Genomic DNA, 22,266 nt, shown 5'->3' with positions numbered 1-22,266 from the left:
CTCTGTCTCTCTCTCTCTCTCACACACACACACACACACACACACACACACACACACACACACACACACACACACGACTTCACTGTAGCTCAGCAATCCTCTGGCAGCAGCCTCCTGAGTGCCGCGACTACAGAGCATGCACTATATGCCTGTTTAAAAAGCAAAGTGATAGCTTTAATTTTAAGGGAATTGAGGAGCAAACGTAAGACAGGAAACATAAACGCTCAAAGCAGAGCTGGAGAGATGGCTCAGTGGTTAAGAGCACAGACTGCTCATCCAGAGGTCTTGAGTTCAATTCCCAGCAGCCACATGGTAGCTCACAACCATCTGTAATGGGATGGAATCTGATGCCCTCTTCTGGTGCGTCTGACAGCTACAATGTACACATATAAACTTTAAAAAAAAAAAAACAACCTTAGAGCACCAAAATGCAGGGTGGGTATTAGCACCCATCAAGCCGAGCTGTCTTGACTGTGGTTGTCCTAGTGTGCTAAGACAGAAACAGCTGCCTAAGCTGGAGTTCATATATCCTGCTCTCTGAGTATAAAAATCAAACAAACAAGCCTGGCAGTGGTGGCACACGCCTTTAATCCCAGCACTTGAGAGGCAGAGGCAGAGGCAGATGGATTTCTGAGTTCGAGGCCAGCCAGGGCTATACAGAAAAACCCTGTCTTGAGGCGGGTAACAAAAAAAAATTCAAACCAACAACCCCTTCTCTCATCCAATAACAAAGCCAAAAAAAACCCAAAACAACCTTAGATCTCCTCTGAACACTCCTTACCTGGAGTTTATCGTCGTAATTGATTTCTTCCTTCAAAAGCCTCAGCTCCTGTGTTAAGTGAAACGACTGTACAAGATGTTCTGGAGAGACAAAATCTTCGGTCACCTGAATACAGCTGTGAAAATTTTGTACCTATTCAAAAAGGAAAGAAGGTGAAATGCAACGTTTAGAACAGTTGGTCACAGTGGAAGCAGAGAAAAGCCAAGCTGTGTGAACTGAATAAATAGAAAGAATAACTCTGCAGAGAATTTTCTCAGAACAACAAATGGATTTCAGAGCTTAAGACCACACTTTAATGAGGAAGTTATGTCACCAAAAAGCTTCATGTGAAGTGACTTTGTAAATGAAGTATTTTTAAATGATAAAAACAAATGACTTTTCCAGGAATCCTTTGGAGAGGCTAGTAAGATCCTAATTTATCAATATGTGTAGGTGGATTATTAAACATGTGTTATTTGAAAACACTAACGGGAGGCTGCAAGGAGCACTTGGTCTGTGCTGTTGCTGTCCCCTGTTGGTCATGGCAGTATTAACTCTCCGATCAAGAGCAGAAAGGAAATGCAACTTAGTTCATTTACTCGGTCGGCACCGGGGGCAGAACGTTAGTTCCACTTAATCTACTGGCCATACAGGAGTTTCAGAACAGTTCTAGAAGTTTTATTTGTGCCTTTGTTTCAAATTAGCCAATTAAAGAGATTCTCTGATCTCAGGTGACTTTAGTCTAAGTTTTTCAAATTCGTGTTGTTGACTAAAAGGTTTTTCTTCAGGAGCCAGTCAGCACATGCCATTTGTTTAGCAGTTACACCTTCTGTACATCCTTGTTCCTAATAACTGCTTTCTCTTAATGCTTTGTATAGCAGAGGAAGGAAGGCCCAAGTGGATCTAATGTGAGATTTTAAAATTGTCTTTAGGTTGTCTTCAAATGATGTTTTAAAACGCCATAAAAATTCCTGGGAAAGAAGGAACAACTGAAAAACTAAGCACTTCCATTTAGTCTAGTTTTGAAGTTTGCAAAACAAATGTAATTGGGAAGAGTGAGATGAGGCAGAGAGGAAGTGGGAAATGGAGACTGTGGCAGAGTCTAACTGATGATAGGGATGGGACTCCAGAGGGGCTGCAATCCCTCCTCTGGACACACGACCACCTGAGCAGCTGCTGAAGTCTGCAGAGTTGGTTAACTCAAGCACTGGCCTCTAGTGACAAGCGGGTAGCATCATAAAGTAAGCGCTCTGTTTCTGGGCTCACTGGGATGCTGGTTCCTCTGGAGAGTAACAGTGGGAGCCTCACATGTCTCCCTGGGTCTTCCTTATGTCTGTAGAACAGATGCTCTATTCACAACAGTAGACTATGGATGAGGTGCTCAGCTCCTGTCCCAAGACAAATCAGCCAATAAATGGCAAGTCAACAGGAGGCCAACTCCTGTGATGTCTTGTCTAACAGATGCTTTACACTGCTACAGTAACTCTCATACCAGCTACATAGTCTCCAATGCCCTGGGTCTCCTATGTCTTATCTGGGCATGCTGTGGGGAGAGTGAGTCCTTCAGGAGTCTTAGCATGTTACCTTTGGTATGTTTAGCTCTAGCATGACCTAAAATCAGTTGTAGCTCTCACTTCCATCTTTTGTTCAATGTCTTGTTCTTTTCATTCTCTTCATCCACCGTCCTTGTGGTTTGCTCTCTGAGTTGTCTATAAGTCCGAGGGCTGGGCATCTGCACATTACTATGTGAGCTCTGGTAAGTAAGCATCTTCCCTTTACCCAAGCGCTGGGTCCCGGTCACTGAGAGCTGCAGCAGTCCTTCTCACCACTTGTAGAGTCTCTGAAAAGGCTCTATTTCTTCCTGGGCGTGGTCAGGAAAGAACTTTCCCATTTTTTTTTTCCCCCAGTGGTTAGCTGTGTGCTGACAGAGATTTCCTTAAAGAGACTTTCTTTTAAAAGTGCCTCCTGGCTCTTCTGAACTTTGTGTCACTGCCCAGAGCTCAGAGAGGCTGTGTCAGCACTGACAATTTATGGCTGCTTTAAACTGTTTTTCAGACTGTGAACTTCTATTCCTGCTCACAGGACTGTATGTTTCTGATAACCGCTATGTGGTGTATCTTGAGGAAGGCTTGAGATCCAGCTCTAAAGCAGAACAGCACTGAGTTCCCATTCCATTCATGCCCTCTCTTTACCCATCCAAGCCACTAGTCATCCTGGCTGGGATTCTAAGGAGGGAGGGAGGGAGGAAAACAAAGCCTTTCACCTTTATAGACAGAGTGTCATCTTTTAAAAAGGGGTTCTTCATTATCTTGGTACAGTATTTGGTTGTCGGGAAGATATTATGTGAGAAGGTTTTGCCATGCATTTCTTCTGGACAATTTCTTCTGCAGACAATTTGCAACTCTTAAAAATATCAAGTCACAATGCTGAACTAGTCTAGAAACTAAGGGCAAACTTATTAATAAAGATATATTTCTCTTTATGTTCTTTTCCTTTCTGTTTCTGTCCCTGTTGTGGACTGGGAGGTGGGGGTGGGGGTGGGGGGGAAGGGAGAGACTCTGTTTCTCCCCAGTCACTGCTCAGAGGTTAGAAACGCCATCCTGCTGCTGTCCTGGCAGTGTTAGTCCGAGAGAAGCAGTGTCACACGGTTCAGTCTGAACATCTATCAAAGTGTAGGTCCCAGGTGGTAACATCACTATCAGAAATGTGAAAGCTCATGTTCCTCCCAACCAGACTTCCAAAGATCAGAAATACTGGAGTGGGGTATGGCACCTGTGTGTGACTAAGCCTCCCAGAAAGGAATTCGTCATCAGACTGCTGCACATCTGAAGCCAGCCCCACCGAAATAACAAAACACCATCACCATTTCAAACCATGTCCTTTCCTTCACACCCCAACCACAGGCTAAAAAATACATCTCAAAGGAGCAAGGGCTAGCAAGGAAGCAGAGAAAATAAAACACACCCGTGGGGAAAGGGCCAACCATTTTAGAGGACAGAGGGAGCTTCTTAAAAGCTAGTTGTACATTTATCATTTAACTAGGCAAATCCCACTAGCCAATATTTACCAAGTGAAAGACCATGTTGGTATAGAAGCCTACCTGTAAATATTTATATTTATTTATTGTCTGAAATTAAAAACAACCCAAATGTATTGCAGTTGGAAAGCCCGAACTCTCTCCTCCTCAAATCCCCGTGCTGCCACAGCTCACTAGCAACAAAATAGACCACGGTTCTAAACATTATTGATGATGCTAAAATTCATTGTAAAGAAAAGCCAGAGTTACTGAGTATTTATTGTGGGTAAGAAAGGTGGCTCAGTGGTTAAGAACAGGTACTACTGTGAGTTAAGTTGCCAGCTTACATATGGTTAATACCCATGCACATTAACACATGAGTACATAATTTACAAAGCCGTGCCATAACAAAGAATGGCCGCCTCAATGGTCATCTTTGGAAGCTCAGCACTGAAATGAGATGCAATGGCACACACCTGTAACCCCAGCATTTGGGAGCAAGAGGCAGCAAAACCACTGCGTTCAAAGAGAGCCAGGTCTACAAGCAAGACTCTTTCAAACAACCCGGTACTTGGAAGGCTGACAGGAGGCCAGCTTGGCTCACATGACTCAAAGCAGCACAATAACCCTGATACTTAAGAAGCTACACATGTAAACAAGAACCTCCAAGTACATCTCTCCCCTATTATCAAAGCAGTCTGCTACATTTCTTCTACCATAGACACTTTTCTTCAAGTAATTTACATTCATGTACAAGTTAGCCACTTTCTGATGAGGCAGTACAAATAAGTGACATATAGGGGAGCTCTGAGTCCCAACTCAACATGAATGACATTGATTAACATCCCTGAATGATCATGAATCCATGAGAAACAACCAACCTATACTTTCTAGGACAGTTCAAGCCATATTACTGTGTGATATTTTAGTCTCACAAATGATATTTAAGATCTAAGAATGATGAATCTGACTACCTTTTTAAAAAGCACCCACTATTAAAACTAAGGAGTATTTGTCACTACTATACATGCAACACAGTGACAAGAGTAATAAAGAAACTTCCCTTAATAAAGGCAACTGATCAGAGCCCCCCCTCACTATCGATGGTTCCTTCTGGGAGGCAGGTACCTCAGGTTTTCCTTCCACACTTCATTACCCACCGCCATCTAGGGTTCTAGGCCATTCTTCCCAGCACTGCATGTCTCCCTACTGATGCAAAAACTGCATCTACTTTCTTACTTCTTTGCTTGTTCCGAACCCCAAGCTATGTAGCCCAGGTGGGCCTTGAATTTGTGATCCTCCTGTTTCAGCCTCCCTAGCCAGGGGGTACAGGTGGCCATCACTGCCATGCTAGGTATTAATGTACATTGTAAGTTCTGTGGGTAGATAGCTATATAAATTGTACACTATCTTTCATTAAATGTTAGAATTAATTATCCTAGCATGCCACTGAGAAGCAAAATGTTCACAAATTCAAAGCCCAACTGCTCTCCATGCTCTCTACAGAGCTGGTGAGCATGTGCAGTGGGCAGCTTCTTCATAGCCAAGTGGGGAGAATGTGTAAACTGGCAATCTAGCTTAAGTCAACAGCTTAAGCTCTCAAAGTGTTTAACTGCTTTAGGTTTCAAATACTATAAATAAATACCATTCTAGTGGAAATGCAATGGTGATGTGCATTTTCCTATGTAACATTCTTTGATATTTTTTATCTATATACAGAGTAAATTTCCCCTCAAATCAGTTCTTTTCAGTACAGAGAAGTTACAATCACATAAATATGTACCTGGTGAAGTGTTCCTGCTGGCAAAACAATGGCATCACCAAGGAACTGAATCAGAGTGCAGGCTCTCACCCCATATTCCTCAAGCAGTCTCTGGCGGAGCTTTCTATTCACATACCAGCTTTGGTCCCGGATTGGATCATGCTCTGGCAGAACTTCAAGGCCTTGTTCTTTTGAAATCTGGGATAGGTTAAAATAAAATTGTGCATACCAACTTAAGGAACTGGAAAAAAATCTTCATTACTTGTATTGGGCTTTTGCTCTCATACTCTTAATAAAACAACGGCTAAGGACTGAGAGACGGCCCAGTGGTTAATCGTCCTGGCTATGCTTGCAGAGGATCTGGGTTTGACTGTCAGCAGCAACAGCAGCTCACAACATCTGTAATGCATCCTCGGTCACTGTCTACACAGGGACACAGACAAGAAAGCTAGCAAAACATCTATACACAGAAAAATGAAAATAAACCTCAGAGCAAACAAAAAAGTTAATGACTGTTCTGAATTCTAAGAAAGTAAGGAAGGCTGGGCTGTGTAGTGGTTTTACCCCAGCACTCTAGAGGCAGAGGCAGCTGGATGTCTGAGTTAAAGGCCTACTTGTTCTACAAAGTGGGTTCCAGGACAGTCAGACCTACAGAATGGAAATCTGTTTAACAGCACTTTGCAGTTATGACACTGACACACGACGTCCCTCCTACGATGCTCTCATCCAGTTGGCTCCTCACATTTACTTCCTCACCACACAGATGAGAGAAAACCATTTGCCTCCCTCCTTTTCTCTCCAAAGCCAAACCCCATGCACATGGATTTCAAAAGCCCTTACACACACATACAAAAATGAGTAACTCTTGTAGATACAGCAACCTGACCCATCAAAAATCTATTTCAAGAAACTATTAATAGTTAATGAAAAACTGGATTTAAGAAGCACAATTACTGCCGGGCGTGGTGGCACACCCCTTTAATCCCAGCACTCGGATTTCCGAGTGGGAGGCCAACCTGGTCTACAAAGTGAGTTCCAGGACAGCCAGGGTTATACAGAGAAACCCTGTCTCGAAAACAAAAAAACAAAACAAAACAAAACAAAAAACAAAGAAGCACAATTACTGTATTTTACGTTAAAACACTTTCAGGGATTTTGGTACAAGGTGGTAACTTGTAAGGATTCTTTATATAGATCCCAGAAACATTTAAATCAAGAAGATGAGCAAAACACAATGGCTTTAAAACCAAGAGACAGCACTTCTGAAAAACTCTTTACTTATTTTTTTACACTTTACGTGTTTGACTGTTTTGCCTACATGCATGCTTGTGCACCACATCTGTGCCTGCTGCTCTAAGAGGCCAGAAGAGGGTTTCCAGTCCCTTGGCACAGATGGGTATGAGCTGCCATGCGGGTGCTAGGAACATATCTGAATTCTCTGAAAGAACACCAAGCAATCTTAACTACTGAGCCATTGTTCCAGTTCCACATAAAGGGCCCTTTGAAATTAACAAAAAACTAAAAAAAAAAAAAAAAAACCTTAAAAATTATTTAACTGATCTGTATATTGCAGAATGCCAAAAAGACAGACAGTCCACGCTCAAGGCAGGAGTGGGATGTTTTGACGTCTCAGTTATACCTTTTGAAGAAATTCCCTTATCTTGTCAACATCTTTTCCAGCATAAATATGCCATAGAGCACCAGGGATTTCACTTGAATCCTTTAATCTTTTTCTTAAAACATCATCTAATTCTTCTTCTTCAAATTTCTTAAGTATTCCTGAAACACAGGAAATTATTTTCAATGGGTCAGTAACGGCTACCTAAAAGCATAACCTTCTAAGACTGATTACCCGCGCGGAAGGCCTTTTCTTTTGCCTTTTGTTTGTATATTTTGTAATCCCCCCCCCCCATATGTAGCACGGACTGCCGTGGAATTTGCCATTCAACAAAGTCTGGAATGTGACCCACTATTCTCTCTTCCCCTGCAGGGCTAGAGGTCAGTACTCTCATTGTTAAACCTAGTTTTATAATTTCAAATTGTTAGGGGGAGCAAAGGCCTGAGTCTGAGACGCATGTGTCCACAGGAAGAGAAAGAATGATTTCGCGATTGTTTGCTTCAGAGACAGAGAATCTACTCTCGAGCTAGAAATTTAGTTTCAAAAGAAAAAAAAAAGTAGGGCTGGAGAGATGGTTTTGTAGCCAAGAGTACCGACTGCTCTTCCAGAGTTCAATTCCCAGCAACCACATGGTGGCTCACAACCATTTGTAATGGGGTTTGATGCCCCCTCTGAGACAGTGACAGTGTACTAACATACAGTGGGCCACAGAAATGATTCCACAGCTAAGAGTCCTTGCTGCTCTAGCAGAGGCCATGTTTGCTTCCGTTCCAGCACCCACATGGCCATTTTTAACTGCAGTTCCAGTGGATCCTACACCCTCTGCTGGCTACAAAGAGTACTGCACGCATGTCATACACTTACAAGGGCAATCATATGCACAGACAGACAGACAGTGGACTGACATAAAAGAGGCAACTAAGTGCAGCATCAGAGATGTGTCACCGGAACCAAAAGTAGTTTCTATCTCTGGATTAGCGCTGAGGACTACAACTCCAATGTGCCACTGACCCTCTAGGATCTGGGCTGAACAGGCTTGGGGGAGTTTCAATGTAGTAAAAAAAAAGGAAAATTAAGGAGCTAAGCATTCAAAGACTTCCAGTGGTGAGAAAGTTGAGATCATATATTACTGTCAAATGTATATCAAATTCAGTGTGTATGAGAACTACTTCCTTATAGCCAAAAGCTTAGAGAAACAGTTAATTCAACCACATATCCAGACAAGCCTGGATGCGCTGGAATAATGCAGTGTGTGTGGAGGGCAGGAAAACAGAGCGACTGAGGTAGAGAGACAGGGAAATGAGGCCCTTTATTGCAGCGTGCTGGATGTATCTCATAATTTGCAAATATTATGCCAACACCAACAATTTAACTACAATTTGAGTTGATTTGTCTTGTTATATATACATGCCCCCTAAAACTTTCACTTCTGAGAAGGAAAATAATTGTTGAAGAGTCTGTTCTTATTTTCTAACTGCAGTGTCACCGACACTAGGCACAAAATCCCTCAGCAAGCAATACACACCTACTGTAAAGAAAGTCAGTGGAGAGAAAAGGTTAACAGCCATGACTTCACATATGAAAAGGATGACTTAGATAGATGGTAGAACAAAGTTTTAAAGAATAGAAAGTAAAATCTATGAATACAGGAAAATGGCTGCTTGTATCTAAAAGCCTTCTTTTCCTTCTGAACCCGGGGTGGGGGGTGGGGGAGGAGGCTGTGCATGTGATCACAATTGCAAATGGCACTTCACATCCCCCCCAAGAGCTGGTGCCTATTCAGCATAACAAAATGCACTCATAAATACAGCACTTAGTAAAAGCAAAGGGTCAAATAAAAACATCTACCTTTAACATTACAATTCCTTGTGCATAAGAACAGGAGAAGTAACTTTAAGTGTCAAAGGTCAGACCCCTCCCATCTGGGCCAGCCCACACCCCAGCCTCGCCTCAGCTGCTCCTTAGGTTCCTTTACCTGCTTTTGAGAGGACGCCATTTCCTTTTGCTATGCCGACATAGACTAGGACATTGACAACATCAGAAGCTTCAATGTGAAGATTTGTGGTTCCTATATCATGATCCTTAGCAGCAGCAACACCTGTGTGGACGTGAGGTCGTTTACTGCAGTGCACTGTTTGCATCTGATAAAGCACAGATTTATGCCCACACAACAATCTATCACAACAAACTAATTACAAGTCTGGTTTATTTGCCTTGTGATAAACACTAGCTCCTAAAACTATCAATGGAAAGGCCACATACAAAACAATTCAGTAAAAATACGTAGAAATGTTACGAGGAATTATGAAGTATTACTTAAGTATACTACCTGCCAATTCGTATAGTATTATTTGATATTAAGAAGGGTTTCAATAACATTACTTAAAGAACAGGTTTTAGTAACAGGTAAAGTCACTGGACAAGTGGCTTCTGGACTACAGTCTGTTATCCTCCCACAGAGTCTCAACTTAAAGAGAAATGTAAACATATACTTACCATAGGCACTGCACAGCCTGGGTCCTAGATCAGGGCGTACAAAGAACCCTGGCAAATGGGAGGCCAAATTGAATTTCCCTTCTGGGTTGCAATATTCTGGCAATGGCAGACATCTTAAAAAGTCTTCATATCTAAAGATAACAATACAGTTTTTTTTTTTAAAATATAGACTTGCATTTAAAATATTTGGAAGGACAAAATTATTTTTTCTTTTTTAGTTTTTGAGGTTGTTTTTTTTTTTTTTTTTAAGACAGGGTTTCTCCATGTAGCACTGGGTGTCCTGGAACTCATTCTGTAGACCAGGCTGACCTTGAATTCAGAGATCTGCTTGCCTCTGCCTCTGCCTAACAAGGGCTAAGATTAAAGGCATGCAACACCACTGACTGGTACAAAATTCTTAAGTTGTGAAGAACACTGTAATACCCTTTCCTCAAACTAGGCAATACTATTCTAGAATGCCTTCAGAGTGTAAACTGTAGGAGGGAGGCATACAGCATGCTAAATACTAATGTTTCAATTACACTTCCCTAAACACAACCGATTAGGTACAAGATCCAGAAAGAGGGAGGCCTATAGCAGACACAACGCCCTAACAATACTTCCTCAGTACAAGTCTCCACCTTGATGAGGCTTTTGGGTTATTTATCTTTATTGAGGAAAAAACAAGACAAAACAAAAAGTAGAAACCAAAGACAACTATGGTTCAGCAGTAGTTACTGAATAGGCTGGGAACAAGCCCAGCTTAACCTCCCCCAACACATTACCTTGTTGGCATCATGGTCTTGAAGTCTTCCCCAGATGGGCAGTCTTTCAATTTTAATACTACTGTTTCTCCACCTTTGTTTTTTTGACGTTCTATAAAGACAGAAGCTAGTTACTGAAAATATAACTTAGGCCTTTTTATTAGAATTTGAGAAAGAATGTCAATGATTGAATTGTAGATGCTTCGTGGGCATTGGTTGGCCATTTTCCCCCTCATGTATTCAAGCAGCATTAACGCATTTTGGATGGGCTGTGTGCATGTATTCATGTGTGTGTGTGGATATACAAGGAAGTTTGAAGAGAACATTGGATCTCCTGGACCTGACGTTACTTGAAGACAGCTGTGAGCTACCAAAGTCCGGTCCTCTCCAAGAGCTGTTGAGCCCTCTCTCCAGCCCCAAGAGTTTACTATGGGATACATGCATGAACTACTTTTAGTATCTAAAAGAAATGGCTCTTCAGAATTATTTATATTTATTAAGAATAGTCTTACATTAATAGTTTTTAATTTTCAAAGTATTTAACATAAACGATATAATTTCCACAATTTTAGGGAGTTACCAAAATTCCATTAGGAAATACAGCATAAGTTATGTCCAAGTTAAAGAAAATCAGGACTAGAGTTAGGATTATGAACCACTATTTTATTTCCAAATATTTTGTCTTTTATAGATAGGGTCTGAATTAGCTCAGCTGGCCTCAAATTCACTAAGTAGCCAAGGATGACCTAGGACTCTACAGCTCCCTGTCTCTTTCTGCTTAAGCATGTGCTGAGATACAGCTGTGTGTCACTACCCCCAGATGTGTGTGTCTCTGTCCCTCTCTCCTGAATAACAATGTTAATACAGATGCTGCCCAGGTGAAGAATTGAAGTCGCATTATCAAGGTATTATCTTAAGGTTACATGGGGGAGACAACAGTGAAAAACAACATACTTGACACTTCTTCAAAACCATCCCAGAACTCCTTAACGTTGGCATTGGAAACAATGCTGTCTTTGCAGTTGAGGAGATCAGCTTGGTGGTCTCCAAAATCCAGACTAATTGATTCTGCCTTCCACAAGCTAATGTTCATTTTCTTATGCACACCGGAAACCACTGCAGGCTTATGAATAAACACAAATAAATAATAGTTAAAAGGTGCCTAAACACTTCAAAGCTTCAGTGTACATGCAAGTGGATGGCACTGCTAAGTTTCAGCTCTACTGGCAAATTTGTAAAAATAATGGAGGCTACTCAATAGCTCTGGGCTTGAACGATGCTTGCATATGAATGAGAACAATGGAAGATGCTGCAGCAGGAATGGAGACATTTGTTTGTTTACTTGGTCTCTATTGTATTTTGACACCTGGTTTTTGCAGTGTAGCATAAGCAGTCCCCCGGCTTCAGTTTTTTGAGTGCAGAGATTTACACGTGCCACTGTACCCAACAAAATGGCAGTTTTATATGAAAATTTCAATGGAAAGTACTTTTCAGAAAGTTAAGTGAATATTGCATTTATGGGTTGCAGAAATATTTTAGGAGATTGCTTTATTCATAGGCAAACTTCCTATAGATGCTGTATAAGCTATTTGTAATTGTGCAGTAACACTGGGGAAAAAAAGATCAAACCACAGTGGACACGGAACTTACAATACTACAAGCACATGTTCTTTTACCTCTAGAAGGGTCTGGATAACAACACTAGGAACAGGTAGAATACCATACTGTCAGCGGAATGATTGACTGTAAATGAATCCTGCCTTTTAGATCTCATGAATTCAAATTTTATAACACTGTTTAACTAAAAAATACCAGTAACTAAAGATTACTACTTCTACAAACTCTAATAAATTACATTAAAATACCTCTATGTTTAATTGTTTGGCTGATACATTATTCAGCTTTTACTCCAATAAAATAGTTCTACAGTACAGAGAAACTAAAAATCTGACTTATAAGACTCTCTAAAAGACATTAACTTTCTAAAACATTAAAACTTCATCATTAAAGAAATGCCTCAAATTAAAAAAAGTTAATGACACAGGATTATTTTTTAAGATTCACCCCAATCACTCTGGTCTACACAATGAGTTCCAGGCCAGCTGGGGCTACATAGTGAGACCGTCTTATAACAAATCAAAGGGCTACAGAGATGGCTCAGCAGTTAATAGCACTGGCTGCTCTTGCAGAAGACGTGGGTTTGATTCCCAGCACCTACATAGTGGTTCACAAGCATCTGTAACTCTAGTTTCAAGGGATCCAATGCCCTCTTCTGGCCTTCACAGGCACCAGCCATGCAAGTGGGGCACAGACATAAATGCAAGCAAAACACCCACACACATAAAACAAAAACAAAACAAAACCCATCAAGAAATTTAGTTGAATGCTCCATTAAATATTGTTTCCATCAGTTAATCACACGTTCAGCTCTTAAGATAGGTCCAGATATTAGGTAACTGTTGCTGGCAATTCACATACTACAGTTTCTATATAAAAGTACTCCCAGTTAAGTCATTTAACGATCCGTAAAAAGACAACTAAATGGTATATTAAAATAATTTCAAGTAGAAGCTAAAGTTACTGTCATCATCCTTCTGAAATACCTCAATAACCCTTAATAAGACTTCTCACCTCTCGGATTATTATCTTGGAATATCCAATAATACATAGCTGCTGCCTGTAATGTATGTTAACATTCCTAGATATTTATGAACCTTGCATTGTGAATACTTTAAGTTGTGAATTTCTTTAGCACACTCTTCTAGGTTCTAGAGTTCAGCAATAACTAGTGCATATTAACTCCTTCCTTGGGCAACTAGCAAAAGTTCAAAGAGTAGCAAAGTGCTCACTGAAAGACTGAGAATCACGGTAGGAAATGGTTCTTAGTCACATTCCCAAAGCCTCCTAATGACATCCTCAGTGTGGCTGCTGACGTGGTGCAGCTGATAACGGAGCTGCTCAAGTCTAATGCCCAAAATCTACAAGGTGGAAGGAGAGAACTGACTGCAAAAAGCTGCCCACTGACTAACTATACAAACACAAGCATACAGATAGCACATAGTGGATAAAAACAAAAGTCTAGTAATTTTTCAAAGAGGAAGAAACAAATTAAGCAATATTAATATTCTGAGGCCAGTAATTAAGACTGTTCATAATTTTTTATGAATATAAGTACTTGACATTATTGAAAGTACATATAAAGCATTAAGTCAGAACTTTGATCATATGGAAAACCAGTTTTATCTGGGCACAAAGAAGTAATCGAACTTTGTATTTAAGATATGATAAAATGAAGGCTAGGTGTGTGGTGGCACATGCCTCTTATCCCAGCAATTTGGAGGCAGAAGTAGGCAGATTTCTGTAGGTTCAAGGCTATCCTTGTCTACGAAGGGAGTTCCAGGACAGCCAAAGCTACACAGAAAGAAGGACCCTCTCTCCAATACCCAAAACTGAATGGAAGATTTGCTGAAGGCAGGGTGCTCACCAGTGGAAGCATATGCTTTAGTACTTACTGCACAGGACTTTGCTTCTACCCAAAGCCTACTAAAGATCAAAAACAAACACACAAGCCAAACAAAACAAAAATACTATTTTAAAAACTTCTCTAGCATTGAAAGGAAAAACACCTACATTTTCATCAGTTCAAGACAATTACTTTTAATATAAACATACTAGAAACACAAATCAGAACAAGAAAAAATTAATCTTGTAAATATATTACTAATATCTATTCACTAAACTAAAACTACTTGACAAATACTCTACTTCCTTGTAAAATTACATACATCTGGACAAAAGCAGAAATCCAGAAATAATAATTTTGGTAATCTGTTATTTTGTGGTTCTTCTTTTCCCCATAGGAGAAACTACGTGTTCTGCCTACTTCTCAGTCCATGGAGTTTGCCATACATACCTGTCCTTGTTTCCAGCACTCTTTGAAAAGCTTCCAGTTATTACTATTCTTGTAATCTTTAAGCCATAAAATATGCTGGTCACAGATCCAAGAATGTGGTATGTCACGATAAGACTTATTGCTTTCGTCCGTGGCAGGCAGACTGCTTTCTTTGGGTTCTTCATGAGGCTCTGATTTTATATTGATCTTGGAGGTTTTATTTGGTGGAATTTTGTTTTCAACAACTGAAGCAATGATGTCATCAAGAATGTTAGGCATAGTCCGGCCACCTTTGCCACTCTATTAAGAAAAGCAGAAAACTTCTGAAAACAATGAGTGCCGAAGTTTGGTAATGCAACAAACCAGCAGCTCCGAGGACTCAGAAGCACAGCACCCTGGTTTTCACACTGGTGTGGACCTCCCATAAAGGATGCAGGGATAAGAATTCTCCACACAATTTAAAAGCATCTATAACATCATCTTCTTAGGAAATTATTCTGCTTTCTGCTTTTGATAATTAAAAAACCTTGCTTTGCAAGCACGCCATAGACACTTGCACACTCGCATATGGTTCTGATTCTTCCCCCACTACAAACACAACATTCACCTTGTGAAAACTCATCCTAGAGCTCTCCGGACTCACAGAACCATCCTTCTCCAGCACTTAACATGAAAATACACAAAACTTTAGCTCTGAAGTTACAACTTGAATGAGAACAGGCCTAGCAATTTAGCACATTTTATTTCATCTGCATCTGTTTTGTTAGAACCATAGCTAACTATCAAATCTCTATATAAACTTAAGGGCCAAACTTAAAAGTAGAGGCCGAAGGTGCAGGCAGCTAAATTTTAGAGCACTTGGACAGCATGTACAAAACCAAATCTAACACACAAAAATTAGCTGGCACACTCACTGAGGCTCCCATTGAATATACTGGCGCAAAGGCAATGCCAGCGTCTGTAGAGCCCACTCGAAGCTTGCCAGCTGTTGTAGTCAGCAAATCACGTAGGGTTGAACCCTGTTCGTTGCTCTGGGATGCTGGAGGTGATGTGCTGCCATTTGGAGAATCAGAGGCATCTTGGTCTCCATCTTCTTTGATTTCCCTTTCAAGAGTAAATTCTTTGTTTTCTGAAATAAAATTTAACAAAAATTGTGCATACATTTAATACTGTAGTATAGAAACAATAGATTCTTTGCATTTTATTTATTGTAACAACGTTGGCCTTTCTCAGAACCTCAGACTTGTTAGCTGTCTCTGTTGTGAATAAAGATGGTCAAATGCTAGCAGAAACTATAGTTAATTTATAACATGGTGCTCTGACAGTTTTGTAGACCTCATTCATAAATGAGTATGTAGCTAATTTTGATATCAATCTTAGGAGGGCTGGCTCCAAATAAAAAAGAACAAATACTTTCTTGATCCTAAGCTATCAATGAAATAAAGCAGAAAGCAAAGTAATTTACAGGCCATGTGCAGTAAGGACACTAGCATGAAGCCCTTCAGCACAAACTGGAGTGGGCAAAGTTACCTTGTTTTTCCTCTCTGGATTTTTGCTCAGCAAGATCAGCTAGCCAGTGCAGTGGTGACTGGGACTCTGGAGGTGTCAACCTGCTATCTGTGCTAGAACTTCCAGGGCTACTGTTGCCATTAGTCTGAGATTTCTGAGGGGTGTTCTGCTGCTGAGACTCAGGCAGGCACACAGAAGTTTTATTATTGTGGTGAAGAACATTCTGTAGAACCTATAAGGTAAGACACTTGAACATTTACCACTGTTTCCTCAATCACTCAGCAGTTAAAAGTAGTCATAAGAAATTTACACAGTAATATAGAAACACAAACCCTAGAGTAGAGCTTTTGCCCCCTTTTTGAGACAGACCCACAGTATATCTCAGGCTAGCCTAGAAACTAAATTCACAGCAATCCTGCCCCAGATTCCTAGCTGCTGTGATTAAAAGCATATCTACAATGTCTCCGTATTACCTGAGTTTCAAACACCCGAATCTAAAATTCTGTAACTGTTGTGTTGTGTGTGAACAGAGACTTTTCTACTTACTTGAGACACACCATTCATTGTAGGAACATTTCCACCTTGTAAATTCTGTCTGTTTGTACAGTGACAATGGGATTTAATACCATATTTTTCCCTAAGAATGTGCATGGCATCAAGAAGGTCTGTCAACACTGGAAAATAAAACAACAGTTAGTAGAGATTAGCATTGGCTGTTAAGAGCACACTCTCCTTGCTATGTTTAAGAACCTCTGAGCAGGCAGAATTAGTCAGTACTATCACAGATATCTAGGCATCACAGAACCACCAACCAAATCTATATTCATTTCCTTACTGTCCAATTATTAAGATATCAGAATACTTAAAACTTCTTTGTAGGGAGCATCAGTGTGACCCAAACTATACCATTATCCAATTTCTCTACATCATAGTTTCTATGCAGCTTTCTTCACTAAGTCTGGGAAGAACGATTTTTTTTTCCCTGCAATCTTTATTAAATTTAAGTGATCCTTTAATTTTGAACAAGACAATTCAATATTAGTTAAACCATATTTTTCCATTTTATTAGGTACTTGTTTGTTTGTTTGGGGAGGCAGGGTTGGGGGAGGAGGAACACATGAATACAAGCTATGTATGTTACTAAGCAAGGCTGTCCTCAAACACATAAACACTCCAGCGTGTCAAATGCTGAGGTCACAGGCACAAACTGCCACACCCAACTACCACAGCTCTAAGTGCTCTTCCTACCCACAGTGCTCAGGACCTCTAACACAGAGGAGACTCACCAGAGCCAGGGATAATCTGAGTCGGCATCAGATGCTTATGGTCATGGGGCTGGCCTTTCACACACTTCATCCAAGCATACAGCTCTTTATCTGTAAGACAACAGATCTTGTTCCAAGTTCACATTTTTAATTATAAACGTGACCATTGTATAGTTATAGAAAATTGAAAATGTAGTTTTCTATTGTATTTTGTTCTGTTGTTAAAGTCAGAAAAAAACAAAAAACAAAACCAAAAATAACCCCCAAACTACCACGCAGTGAATCTTGATCAAAGCATTGATTGAGGCAGCAAGAATAGTGGAGTGGTTCGATAACACTTTCTAAAACAACTATTCTCTCCTATTGTTTTTATAGGGGTCACTTCTCCTTTTTGTCTAATCCCAAACTGTAATTAATCTTCTTTAGCTCTTAGCTATTTTCTTTGTAGAACAGCTGTACATTCTGTTAGACTTCTTATATTGAGATAAGTTTTAGGCAGCACTGACTTCTTTTGCTACTGTTCAATGAATGCTGGCATGAGGCTTGGGGTCAGCCTGTATCTAACATGTATAAAGCCATGGGTACAATTATTGCCAACATGCAAGGAGAACACAAAAACAGTTAAGACAGCAAAAAGAGGACACGATATAGAGTCAGTATTAATTGCTACTGTTGATCTTATACGAGGCTCCCTTCATGTAGTTGCACTGTGAGGCACAGCATGCGGCACTCCATGTATCTCAGGGAACATGATGAACTAATGACACAAGTAGCCACTTACAATGTGGCTCTAAAACAAAACAACAACCAAACAAAAATGTACAAAGCTCAAGCAGTTCAGCATAATTTCTACAATTACTTCACAAAAATCCTAACTGAAATTAATTTAGTAAATAAACTTCAAATGCGACCTTTACAAGTTTTCTTTCCCAAACCTGAAAAGGAACCTATAAATGTTGTGTATACTGCAGTCACTTAAGCTGATGGACACTATGTAACATATGGACCACACCTATCCTCTCTCTGTGAGTTTATGAAAGCAGTCAATGGAAAAGTCCAATGACATAAAGGAAGGCACATGTCATATACCTGAGAGACTGACACGGTCTGTCATAAGTGATATATAGTTCCCAAACAGAGCCCTATGGAAGCTTATGGCAGTGCTGTCTGCATTTATTATAAAGATTACACCATGTTTAAAAAGGGTGAAGAAATCTTCACGTAGGACAAGGCTGTGGGGTGGACAAACTATAGCAAAATAAAATCGATTTCCAAAATCTGACAAAGGAAAACAAAAGACCTACAGAACTAGAAAATGAAGTGTTACATCTCAAAGTTGTCAAAATGCATTTTGATGATATTACATTCTGTACATCAAACAGGACCTCCTATCTACCCCATCTCTTAGCTGCAGCCCCAGACCCTAGGAAGTTATTTTAATGTCAAGATGAATTTTTTAACATGGTTACATCATTTACTTATATTTACTTTATATCCAAGGGAAAAATAGCTGTAGATTTTCTGAAATACTCAGGTCTTATTGGTAGTAAACATGTATAAGAAGAAAAGGGTTGAGAGAGTGGGGTAACTTTAACAATGGAAAATACATCACGGCTAAGACATGGCTCTTCTCCTAATACACAAGCCAAGGACACAAGTCTATAATCACTTCACCTCTTCACTCAGGACAGAATACCACTATTGTAGCTACTTAAACAGCCTTATGTAAACTTTTTATCTATCCTACCTATCTTCTCTCTCTCTCTCTCTCTCTCTCTCTCTCTCTCTCTCTCTCTCTCTCTCTCTCTCTCTCTCTCAACAGGGTCTTACTCTACACCCCTGGATGAACTTGAACCCAAGCTAATCCTCCTACCTCAATTTCCAGAACATGTACTACTACAACTATACAATGTATTTTCTCCATTAGATATCCTGAATCCCCAAGTCTTGTACATGTTAGACAAGTGTTCTACCACTAACCTTACATACTAAACTTCTGACTAGCCGTCAACACTTTTGATGCTTTTAGTAACTTCCTTTTAAAACTGTATCATCAACTATATTAACAAGTGAAATACTAATACCATTTTATGAGAAAAATTATACAAAAGTTTTCATTATCTGTAATAAAAATATTTTTTTTCTTCAGTCTTTAAGACCTATGCTATAGCTGGATATAGTGGCACACCAGCATTTGGGAGGCAGAGACAAGCAGATCCCTGAGTTTACAGAGTGAGTTCCAGGATAGACAGGACCACACAGAGAAACCCTGTTTAAGAAAACAAAAACAAAAATGAAAATAAAAAGCAAAAACAAGAGCCAAGAAAGAAGATGGACAGACAACAGTGCTCAATTTGGCAGCACATAAACTGGAACAAGACAGAGAGGATTAGCATGGCCCCTGCACAAGGACGACACGAGAATTCAGGAATCCTGAGTAAGGTAATCTAGACCCAAAAGGATATGAATAGTATGTATTCACTTATGATAAGTGGATTATCAGCCATAAGTACAGGATACCCAGGTTGCAATCCAAAAACTCAAAGAATCTAAACAGGAAGGAAGGGTTAAGTCATAGGAGGCAGGAAGGAGGGAGGGAATTGGCTGAGGGGATGAGGAGGGGTAGTGGGGGTGGAGGTGGGGGGTGGTCAGGATCAGATGTTGGGAGAAACAGGAGAGATGGCCAAGAAAAGATTGGAAATCAGAGGTTGGTGGGGATGGGCATCCCTAAGACTTGCCAGAGATCTGGGATGAGGGAGGCTCCCAGGAGTGTATGGTAGTAACATTAGCTGAGATCCGATCAGTAGGAACAAAGAACCTGTATCCAGACAGGAACCCCAGTAGTGATAGGACACCAACTCACTCACACAACTTTCAACACAAAATTCATCCTGTCTGCAAGAAACTACAAGGCCTTGTCAGTCTCAGTGGTAGAGGATGGGCCTGTTCCTTGTAAAGACTTGATGAGCCAGGATGGGGTGATACCCTACCCTCTCACAACAGAAGGGGGAGAGAGGGAGCCAGCGACCGGGATGTAAAGTGAATAAATGACAGGATATTCTAATAAATTTGTTTAAACATTATAGAGTGATATGTAGTATTCAAGTATGACTTAACTTGAATGACTGTTGAATTAAGAGATTCTAGAAAGATATCAGGAACTGTGAACTGGAGGTACGAAGCCTCAACTAATATTTGAATTTGGTGACTGAAGAAATTCTGCCTCCAAGTGGATCCATTGCAGGTTGGGCTTCAGTGGGTGGATGGGGTTCAAACATGAGGATGGAGCTTCATTCCAAAGGCAAACACTAGCAAAGTGAATTGACTACTGCTGCTGCTGCTTCCCCAAATGTTACGAATTTCCTCAAGGCAATGCACCCACAAGTAAGGAAGGGCATAAGCAACACAGAGGATCCCCACTTACTCTCATTAGACTATGTGCCTACCTCTAGAACTCTTCCTTTCCTTGGCCTTGTAACAGTCCAAGCAAGCCACAAATCCACACTTGCGGCAGACCCAGTGGACATTGAACAGCGTGGCCTCGCATGCATCGCACATCTCCCGGACACCTCGAACTGCCCTTTTCCATGCAATTTTGGCTGAAAAGGAAAGAAAGCAGAACTTGAAAGGCAGGCATGGTCTGTTTGGTGTACTTTTGGCTAAATTACAGCAGAAATGAGTGACAATCAATGAAGAATGACTACAGTGTCTTAATGTAAAACAGAAAGAGATTCATAGCTTCTCAGTATGCAGCTGTTATACTATCAGGCAGGCCACAAGCTAATTGTCCTCCTGCCTCCACTCGCTATTTGTGGGGATTATACTCCCAAGGCAGATTTCTTGATAGTGTGCACATCTCTTTATAAGAATCACAAAGAGGAAGGTAGAGAGATGGTTCAGCGGTTAATAGCAGTGACTGCTCTTCTACAGGTGCTGAGTTCAATTCCCAGCAACCACATGGTGGCTCACAACCATCTGTAATGGGATCCAATATCCTCTTCTGCTGTATCTGAAGATTAATAAAATAAAAAAAAATTTTTAAAGTAAAAAAAAAAAAAAAATAAGATTCACAAAGTAAACACTAAAATGGCTGGCTTGTATCCAAAGTAGGGTCTCTACCATGTATAGTACAGCATAGTTAGTGGGGTCTGTGGCCTCCCCACAAGGTAGCAAGCAGTCATAGCCATCTCTTTTCAGTTATGGTACAAAAATATTTCTAATTATCACCATATATACATTGAAAAACCAGCCACTAATTTTAGGAAAGAAAAAGTAAAGAAAAAAAGCTACCTAACACCAAGGGCACTGCCACATCAGCACTTACTGAGACGAAGAGCTTTACATTTAAGTAAACAGAACCAATGAAGTTGTTTGGTAAACAAATACACAAAGTAGTTAATGTTTCTGTTTTATAGGCCTGATATTTGAAGACATTATCTGCAATAAGTAATAGTTAAACAAAATGTAGAAGATTCAAATATAAAAAACTTGTGATGAATTGTGTGTGTGTGTGTGTATGTATATGTATTCACAGACACTGTATAATTTTCATGCAAAGACATTTCATCATACTATTTTATGTTGTACATTTATGAAAATATTACAATTTCATGAATGGTCCATTCAGTTTCAAAATGGAACATCTGAACCTCATATCCGTAAGAGGTGGCATTATCACAGCTAAAATGTCAATAAAATTAGGTAAGATGAAGGACTTATAGATTAATAATATATAAGAATTCTTTGAATGAAATTTGTAAATTGCATGTTATATTAACTTCCTTACCATCCTTTTTCACCCAGGACAAAGCTGTTTTTTCAGATGTTACTAACTGACAGAACTTATCACCTATTATGTCCAAGATATACTTAGAGGTTTCAACATCTACTTCATCATCTTCATAATTTTCATGGGTCCATAAACTCATGGCTTCATCATCGTATTGATCAGGAGAAGAGAAACCATCTATTCTGACTACTCCATTCTTACTAAAGGACAATCTGAAACATTAAAAACAAAATGTTAGGAACTAAGATGAGAATTAATTTTTATGTTCCCACATTATAAACCTGTTGTAATTATAAATGATAGAAGAGGATAGTTTCTCAAGCATGCTCAAGTTATTAATCAATTTCAGTGTCTCGGGCATGCTATAGTGACAGTGATAAGCAGCACTGGTTTTAGGTTATTTCAAGAACCAAGGG

At 40.0% G+C, this 22,266-nt stretch overlaps 1 protein-coding gene and 1 pseudogene across 6 annotated transcripts in view; one reads left to right on the top strand and one right to left on the bottom strand.

The window, feature by feature from the left end:
* The window catches only part of Jmjd1c (jumonji domain containing 1C), a 155,257-nt gene that overhangs the window by 1,023 nt on the left and 131,968 nt on the right, over positions 1-22,266 (bottom strand). For all 6 annotated transcript variants that reach the window (XM_029482357.1, XM_021173855.2, XM_029482356.1 and 3 more), the window contains 14 exons: positions 21,848-22,062; positions 20,508-20,660; positions 17,083-17,172; positions 16,343-16,470; positions 15,818-16,028; positions 15,202-15,416; positions 14,309-14,587; positions 11,350-11,518; positions 10,417-10,507; positions 9,653-9,783; positions 9,132-9,254; positions 7,178-7,317; positions 5,560-5,736; positions 782-913 (listed from right to left, as the gene is read on the bottom strand). In XM_029482357.1, coding sequence (XP_029338217.1) covers positions 782-913; positions 5,560-5,736; positions 7,178-7,317; positions 9,132-9,254; positions 9,653-9,783; positions 10,417-10,507; positions 11,350-11,518; positions 14,309-14,587; positions 15,202-15,416; positions 15,818-16,028; positions 16,343-16,470; positions 17,083-17,172; positions 20,508-20,660; positions 21,848-22,062 — 2,254 coding nt within the window. The remainder of the gene's footprint in view (positions 1-781; positions 914-5,559; positions 5,737-7,177; positions 7,318-9,131; positions 9,255-9,652; positions 9,784-10,416; positions 10,508-11,349; positions 11,519-14,308; positions 14,588-15,201; positions 15,417-15,817; positions 16,029-16,342; positions 16,471-17,082; positions 17,173-20,507; positions 20,661-21,847; positions 22,063-22,266) is intronic.
* LOC115032177 lies at positions 19,407-19,507 on the top strand (annotated as a pseudogene).

This window comes from Mus caroli, chromosome 10 (assembly GCF_900094665.2).
Source record: "Mus caroli chromosome 10, CAROLI_EIJ_v1.1, whole genome shotgun sequence".
In the NCBI taxonomy this organism is placed as follows: domain Eukaryota; kingdom Metazoa; phylum Chordata; class Mammalia; order Rodentia; family Muridae; genus Mus; species Mus caroli.
This window is presented reverse-complemented; position numbering and strand designations above follow the sequence as displayed.